Source organism: Carcharhinus amblyrhynchos, chromosome 13, assembly GCF_965287045.1.
Source record: "Carcharhinus amblyrhynchos chromosome 13, sCarAmb.v2.hapA, whole genome shotgun sequence".
Lineage (NCBI taxonomy): Eukaryota > Metazoa > Chordata > Chondrichthyes > Carcharhiniformes > Carcharhinidae > Carcharhinus > Carcharhinus amblyrhynchos.
The window spans coordinates 45,674,675-45,683,828 of NC_137336.1; the positions used below are offsets into that span (position 1 = coordinate 45,674,675).

A 9,154-nucleotide genomic window follows, 5' to 3' on the forward strand; every position below is an offset into this window, starting at 1 on the left:
CATCCTGAGAATAAGAGCTACAAACATCAGTTAGCAGTAGGAACGAAGTGAGAATCTCTCAAGTAATTCTAATGTGTGTTCACTTGATCCTTTTGTGGAGATACAAGAAACCAAAAAGCACAGGGGGAGGATAAAAGAGCAAGTGATTAAGTACGTTTGGAAGAGGACACAAGACGACATCACTTCGTAAATAATTGCCAGATCATACAATAGAAGGTCAGATTTAAATTGTGTTAGCTCTTAGCTGAAGTGGAAATATGGAGGCTCCCACTGGATTCAGCATCCCTGGGATAGGGATGAAAGAAAAATCCAAATTTCTTCCTCAAAAACAATCCGGATATCCAGGATTGTTCGATGTCTGTGTGTTCTAATATACACATACGTACAGTAATGGAGATCTTTATGTCCACCACAATCCATTAACGCACCATCTTAACTTATGAAGGAAAATGATTATTGGGACAAGATAGGAGAGAACTACATATTTCAGTAAAGAATCGGCAATTTTAAGAGAAAGAAGCTCAAGGATAAAACTAGAAAATGGAGGGTGTAAAAGGAAAAAAAGCACTGATATTGGCTCAACACTTTGATGCACTTTCCAATTAATTTGTATCCTTGTACCACGACTCCCAATCTTTGCTTGTCTTCTAATTCTTAAACAGAAGTCCTGGGCAAAAGGAGAAATAGGTAGTTCACAAACCACAAGGCCTTAAATTACCTAGATGTAAAAACCTGAACAACTTCAGGGTGGTTGATGCTCATAAGACCCTTAAAAACACACTTCACATCCATATAAAATAATCATATATTGTGAATAGTAGTGGCTGGACATTTGGATATTCATCATAGAAGTGATGGATGTGATGGATATTCATCAGAGAATGCTACAGTGCAGAAAGAGGCCCTTTGGCCCATCGAGTCTGCACCGACCATAATCCCACCCAGGCCCTACCCCCATATCCCTACATATTTTACCCGCTAATCCCTCTAACCTAAACATCCTAGTACACTAAGGGGCAATTTTAGCATGGCCAATCAACCTAACCCGCACATCTTTGGACTGTGGGAGGAAACTGGAGCACCTGGAGGAAACTGGAGCACCTGGAGGAAACCCACACAGACATGAGGAGAATGTACAAACTCCACACAGACAGTGACCCAAGCCAGGAATGAAACCCAGGTCCCTGGAGCTGTAAAACAGCAGTGCTAACCACTGTGCTACCATGCCGCCCTTTTTGCCCATTTCGTGCCCATCCCCAACTGCCCTCCATTTCATTCACATTGGTGTAGATCCAGAGTCAGATGGGTTTTTATGACAATCAACAATTCCAATTTTTTTTTAAGTTGAATTTAAATTTCACCATGGTAGGATTTGAACCTGGGACCATAGATATTGCCTTGGGTCTCTGGATTACTAGCCCAGTGACAATACTACTACATAAGAACATAAGAACATAAGAAATAGGAGCAGGAGTAGGCCATCTGGCCCTTCGAGCCTGCCCCGCCATTCAATAAGATCATGGCTGATCTGTCGTGGCTCAGTTCCACTTTCCCGCCCTCTCCCCATAACCCTTAATCCCCTCTCTTATCAAAAACCCATCAACCCGCTTCTTAAAAATATTTAGCGAGGCAGCCTCCACCACTTCAACGGGCAGAGAATTCCAGAGATTCACCACCCTTTGAGTGAAGAAGTTCCTCCTCAACTCCGTTCTGAACTGCCCCCCCTTTATCTTGAGGCTGTGCCCCCTAGTCCTACTGTCTTTTTTGAGCGGGAAGAGTCTTTCCACCTCTATCCTATCCATCCCATTCATCATCTTATACGTCTCAATGAGATCTCCCCTCATTCTTCTAAACTCTAACGAGTACAAGCCTAGTTTATTCAGCCTCTCCTCGTAGCTCAACCCCCTCAACTCCGGTATCAGCCTAGTAAACCTCCTCTGCACTCCCTCCAAGGCCAAAATATCCTTGCGCAGGTGCGGCGCCCAAAACTGCACACAGTACTCCAGCTGCGGCCTCACCAATGCCCTATACAGCTGCAGCAAGACCTCCCTACTTTTATATTCAATCCCCCTCGCTATGAAGGCCAGCATCCCATTCGCCTTCCTGACCACCTGCTGCACCTGCAGGCTGGGTTTTTGCGACTCATGCACAAGGACCCCGAGGTCCCTCTGCACCGTCGCCTGCTGCAGTTTTTCGCCACGTAAGTAATAGTCCTTCCTACCATTCTTCCTACCAAAGTGGACCACCTCACACTTGCCAACATTAAATTCCATTTGCCATTTCCTGGCCCATTCGCCCAGCCTATCTAGATCCTTCTGCAGACTCTCCACACCCTCCGCACAATTTGCCTTTCCCCCAATCTTGGTGTCATCAGCAAATTTCGACACCCTACACTCGGTTCCCTCCTCCAGATCATCTATATAAATGGTAAATAGCTGAGGCCCCAGCACCGACCCCTGGGGCACTCCACTAGTCACCAACCGCCAATCCGAATAGCACCCATTGACCCCCACTCTCTGCCTCCTATTTGACAACCAATCCTCTATCCACGCTAACACCCTACCCCCAACTCCATGTCCTCTGACCTTCTGCAGTAACCTCTTGTGAGGTACCTTATCAAACGCCTTCTGAAAATCCAGAAAGACCACATCCACCGGCTCTCCTCTATCCACCGCCCTAGACACATCCTCATAGAACTCCAGTAAATTTGTCAGACACGACTTCCCTTTAATGAAACCGTGTTGCGTCTGCTCTATCAAGCAATTCCCTTCAAGATGCCTCGCAATTTCCTCCTTAATGACGGATTCTAACATTTTACCTACCACAGACGTTAAACTAACCGGCCTGTAATTCCCCGCCTTTTGCCTGGCACCCTTCTTAAACAACGGCGTAACATTAGCCGTTTTCCAATCCTCCGGCACTTCCCCGGAATCCAGCGACGTCTGGAAAATAACCACCAAGGCATCCACTATCACCTCCGCCATTTCTTTCAGAACCCTCGGATGCATTCCATCCGGTCCTGGGGACTTGTCCACAATCAGCCCCTCCAGTCTGTCGCGCACCACCTCTCTAGTAACAGTAATGTCATTAAGACCCTCCAGTCCTACCACCTTTCCATCGCTAACACCCGGCAAATTATTCACGTCCTCCTCCGTGAAGACAGAAACAAAAAAGTTATTCAAGACCTTAGCCATATCCCCATCCCCTACCACTAGGTCCCCTTTCTCATCCGCTAAGGGACCAACGTTCACCCTAGCCAGCCTCTTCCTTTTTATATATTTATAAAAACTCTTGCTATCCTTTTTTATATTAAGTGCTAGCCCAGCTTCATAGCTTCTTCTACCCTCCTTTATCAACTTTTTTGTCAATCTTTGTTGACATTTAAACCTTTCCCAATCCTCTTCTCGCCCACTGCTCTTAGCTACTCTAAATTCCTCCGCTTTTAATTTAACACTTTCCTTCACCTCCTTCGTTATCCACGGCTTATTACCTCTCTTCCTACTGTCCTTTTTGACCATCGGAATAAATTTCTGCTGAGCACCAAGAAAGATCTCCTTAAAGACCCTCCACTGCTCCTCAGCAGACCTACCTTCCAACGCACTCCCCCAGTCCACATTCGCCAATTCTTCTCTCATCCTACCATACTCCCCTCTATTCAAACAAAGGACACGTGCCCGGGAACCCACTTTCTCCTCCTCCATCTGCAACAGAAACTCCACCATACAATGATCACTCTCTCCAAGAGGATCCTTCACCTCAAGGTCCCTAATTCTACCCGCCTCATTACATAGCACCAGATCCAAGATAGCTCGCTCCCTCGTCGGCTCCAACACACACTGTTCCAGGAAACTATCCCGGCAGCATTCCAAGAACTCCTCCTCGAGCCCACCTCGTCCAACATGGGTCGACCAATCAATATGCAACCTAACGCAACTTCATTTCCAGGTAATTACACGCATTGATAACAAAAAAATTTGCATAAAGGAATCCTATGAGTAAATCCTATGAGCTAAAACAGTGTGGAGAAGTGAATGGAAAGTCAATCATAATTCTAACTTACCAAAAAAAAAATACAGTTCCAAATCAAAATATGCAACTCAAAGAGGATTTTAATCAATAATGCAAAATAGTTAATTAAGGAGTTCTGCTTTTAAAAAATGTTTAAATTATATCATTGCTTTAATCTTCTACCTGAAATTACATGTGATTTCTGAAATGCCACATTAAAGCAAGAGGAGAAAAAACTTCCGGGTAGAGCCGGACCTAGGTTAGGACAAATCACGGTGCGCCACGTGTTAACACATTAAAGCTGCTCTGGGAAAAGAAGGATATTAAATATAAATCAACCGCAAAGAACTCACCGAGCTGGAGACACGGGTCCTTTCACAACACAGAGAAAACGATACTATTTATCCTGGCTACATGTATCATTTTAACAGAGGCTCTTATGACACACGCATTTATTTGCTGGTCACGGATATTGGAATAGATGCTCCAGACCTGACAGTATATTTCCATGCAAATTCCGCTAGAACATGGGATCAGAAACAATTATGGAAAAAAAGGTGCATTCCTGAGCTCGAAAGAAGCCCAGTATTTTAAGAATTGCAAACACACGCCCACAGTGCAAGCTACTCCTTTCTGCCTGGGTTCTCTGAGGTTTTTGGTTGCAGTGCCTTTTCTGAAAGGGAACCCTTTACATAGGACCTTGCAGGCACCACCAGTTAAATAATAAACTCTCTGCATCCTTCCCTGCAACAAGAAATAAAACATTTTATTGATGCACCAGCCCGTCCTATCTCCAACTCACCGTCTGACATCGAAAGCCATCCCGGCGGCTCAAACTCCCGAGAGCCAGATCAGCGAGGCAAATCAATGAAACGTAGTGGCAATGATCAAAGAAGCAAAGTGAGCAACTTTCTCTGGAGCCCGCCGGCTGCTCCCGGATGCACCGTCACTCTCGGGACGCCTTGCATTTCGCTATTGGCTGTGCTGAGAAACAGCTTTCTCGCTCCTTTTCCGGTCTGTTGACTGCAGGAAAGTTTGGTACTTTGTTTGGAATTTGTTCTTGTTGCCTTCTCTGCGGGTTCCTCCTCGACCCACCAAACTGGAAGCCCCTGGCCACGGGAGAGCCAAATGGCCAAAGAAGAACAGTAAAGCTGAGACAGAGGTCCAGGCGAGCTGATTCCACCCCTAAAGATGTAGCGCTGACATAAACTTGACAGGTTGAATAGCTAATAGCCCTGGGCTACTTGTGTGTCCCCCCAAGCAGTATATCAATCAGTTGTAGAGGCACTTCAGATGATGCCCTTCAAGTGTTGTACCTTGATGTATAGTAGTTGGAAAACGTGAAAACCCAAAGCAACAACTATCACAATTTCGAACAGAGAATGAAACATAGAATCCCTACAGTGCAGAAAGAGGCCATTCGGCCATCTCAGCATCTCATCCAAACCCACCCTATTCCCATAACTCCACATAGTTGTCCTGATAATCCCTCAATCCCACACATCCTTGGACACTAAGGGGCAATTTAGCATAGCCAATGCAGCTACCCTGCACACCTTTGAAACTGGAGCACCTGGGGTGAACCCATGCAGACATGGGGAGAATGTGCAAACTCTTTACATAGTCATCCAAGGCCAGAATTGAACCCAGGTACCTGGCACTGTGAGGCTGCAGTGCTAACCAGTGTACCACACTGCCGCCTGGCATTTCTGGTGAAACACGTGTGGAATATATCTAAAAGTCAGCTGTTTGAAAACATTGTACTACACCATCTGATAAGAAATAGAAAGAACATTGGAAAAATAGCATTTGATTTTTGAGATTTTTAGTTTTATAAGACAAAATTGATAGGTGTGATTATTGAAGAAACTATCCTGAGCTTTACCACAAAAGAGTGAACTGCCCAGATTCTGTAGTGTGGTTAAATACTTAAGCCTGGAGTTTCAGCCTTGAGACGGGTGTGGGAGTTAGGAAAACTTCCCACTTGGCCTCACTGTCTCGGGAGAAGATTCGCACAAGGATGAGATTTTCATTGTGGGGGATGGGAGGTGGTTTTGGGCTGAATTTGGGCCAGCTGATCCAAGAATAGGGTCAGGGCAGCCACAAAGGCTGCTGGTTACTGAGGCTATTTACAAGGCTTTCACCTTGTTGCTGTGGGATTTTTTCCCAGGCCCAGATTTTTGCTCCCAGTGACTCTCAACCCTGTTAATACCCAGGCATTTATGATTGATCTGTCATTTATCTGGGATGGGGATTGAGGGTCAGGACTGACAACCCAAAAAGAACTGACAGGTGTGGAATGGGCTGGGGAGAAGAGCCACATGGGGCACCAGCACTGTGCCCAAAGTTCATCAATAAAAATTAAAACATGAAAGATCCCTTCAGTCCTCACCCCCTCCCCCCTCAGAGTACTCCCCATGCCCCATCTGTGCCAATTCATACTTCTCAACCCACCCTAGCCCTTTATAACCCCATGTTAATTTAGGGCCAACTTATACTAATCCATGCCTCCACACCCTTTTCTTCTATACCTACCTGGCCACTTCATCATGGGCTGGCCTCAGAACCCATGCAAAAATTAGATAAATTAAATCTAAAATTTTAAAATTCTGTAAAATATTTTTTGTGTCTGTTGCAGACTTCACTATCATTGAAAAAACACTCAGAACCTATTTACTAGTTTTATATACCTTCAACTAAATAAAGCCACAAAAATGTCAAATATCTCATTCAAGTGCACAATTTATTTCAACAAACATTGGAATTCATAGTTCTGCAATAAAATCTATAACCACTTATAGCTGTCAATCAAATTGAAACAGCAGGCACCTGCTGTGATAATGGATGGTTGTGAAATCAGTCATGTGGCATTAATCTAGTAATGAATACCCTCAGGCTTATGTCAACAGAGAGAGTGAAATAGTAAGTAATCATTTCTTTAGGACTCCAGTCATTTTAGGGATAGTTGGCTCACTGAGAAAATTAAACAGCAACTCTCATCAGAAAATGTATTAGCACATTATGACACCAAGAAGGAGTTGGTGCTCACCTGCGATGCGTTCGCATATGGGGTTGGCACAGTTCTGGCATACAGATGGCAAAACGGACAGGAATGGTCAAAAGCGTATGCCTCCAGGACCCTAGCAATAGCAGAACAAAATATGCCCAAATTGAAAAAGAAGGTCTGGCTGTAATCTTCGCAGTAAAAAAATTCCACCAGTACCTATACGGGTGGAAATTCATGATCATAACAGATCACAAGTCTTTGCTGGGCCTATTCAAGGAGGACAAAGCAGTGCTGCCAATTGCTTCAGCCCGGATCCAGTGCTGAGCATTATTACTGGCAACATACCAATATCAGTTGGAGAACCGTCCAGAGACTCAAGTGACAAATGCCGATGCTCTAAGCAGGCTACCATTAGCAGACGCCCCACCATTGATACCGAGAGTAGAAGAAACAGTGATGACACTAAACATCTTGGATACCCTCCCAGTGGCCACACACAATATACGGCAGTGGACACAGCAAAGGTAAAGCACCTGGTGTTAACAGGGGAATTGGAAAGTCCAGTCCAGCCAACTTCCACACATATTGGAGCAGAAGAGAGCAGATCACTGTGGAAGATGAGATATTGCTATGGGGGGCATGGGTCATAGTATGGATACTGGCCGAATTACACCATGTGCATCCCAGAATGTCAAAAATGAAGGAGCTACATCTAGTGGGCTGGTCTGGATGCAGACAGAGCAGAATTGATGGAACAATACCAGAAATGTCAACAGGGGCAGAAGGCGCCACCAGCAGCCCCGCTGCACCCGTGGGAATGGCCAGTTAGACTATGGTCACAATGCAATGTCGATTTTGCAGGCCCATTTATGGGGTCCATGACTTTGGTAATAATAGATGCCCATTCCAAATGGTTGGATGTCTACAAACTGAACTTGGCAAACACAATGGTAACCGTTGAGAAACTGCACACCTCATTTGCAACGCACAGGATCCCAGAGGTGTTAGTTTCCGACAATGGATCAGTTTTCACGAGCCTAGAGTTCACAAAATCCATGAAATCGAATGGGATTCAGCACATCAGGATGGCACTATACCACCCAGCATCAAATGGGTTAGTGGAGAGAGCAGTCTAGACCTTAAACACCTGGTTGAAAAAACAGTGGTGTCATTAGAGACTAAACTCTCACGCTGGCTATTCAATTATAGTCATGATGTGGAGATGCCAGCATTGGACTGGGGTAAACACAGTAAGAAGTCTGACAACACCAGGTTAAAGTCCAACAGATTTATTTGATAGTAAACTCACAAGCTTTTGGGGTTTCTCCCTTTGTCAGGTGAAAGGAGAGTTCTGGCCTCAGACGGAGCCTATGAGTTTACTATCAAATAAATCGGTTGGACTTAAACTTGGTGTTGTCAGACTTCTATAATTCAATTATAGGCAAGCTCCACATACCATTATGGGAATACTGATGGGCAGACGACCCCGCACCAGACTGAGCCTGTTATTTCCAAACCTAGGAGGAAAGGTGGAAAGACACCAAGAAGCCCAATGCCGGGGCCATGACAACACTCGCCAAGACAGGCACTTTGATGCCAATGAGAAAGTCTGTGTAAGAAATTATGCAAATGGACCCACATGGATAACGGGAACAGTCAAGTCCAGGGCAGGACTGGCATCCTACGGAGGATGCATGGGTGAGGCTCTTGTAAGGAAATGCCTGTCCCAGGTCCATGCCTCAAACCCTCCACCTATTCTTAAGCCCAATCCTCCCTGCAGTCCTAGGGACAAGCAGGGTCCCCCTCCATAGGCCAATATCTCCAGCACCCCTGGTGGGAACCTCAGAATCCAAGATGGACACAGGGGACAAAGCTGCAGCAGCTCCCACATGCCAGAAGTTGAAGAGGAATCAGCCCTCCAGAGATGGGCGCCCAACCATTACACCCTACCAATGCCACAATGGAGGATCCAGACCCAATGTTCAAGTGGAAGAAAAGACCCCTGAGGAAAGTAAATCGAGAAGATTCCTCAGACTTTGTGGGGGAGATGTGTGATGATTTCAGTCAGGCAAATGAGGTTGGCCTGCTTGAGTATGAATTCCCTGATGAGTCCTTTCCATCTACTGGTCGAGGCAGCAG

At 45.4% G+C, this 9,154-nt stretch overlaps 1 protein-coding gene across 1 annotated transcript in view; it reads right to left on the minus strand.

Annotated features, from left to right (window-relative positions):
• ergic1 (endoplasmic reticulum-golgi intermediate compartment 1) overlaps window positions 1-4,940 on the minus strand; it is a 95,129-nt gene extending 90,189 nt beyond the window's left edge. Inside the window, exon 1 of the mRNA XM_080201635.1 lies at window positions 4,811-4,940. Coding sequence (XP_080057761.1) covers window positions 4,811-4,830 — 20 coding nt within the window. The 5' untranslated portion in view covers window positions 4,831-4,940. The remainder of the gene's footprint in view (window positions 1-4,810) is intronic.
• Window positions 4,941-9,154: the final 4,214 nt, after the last annotated feature.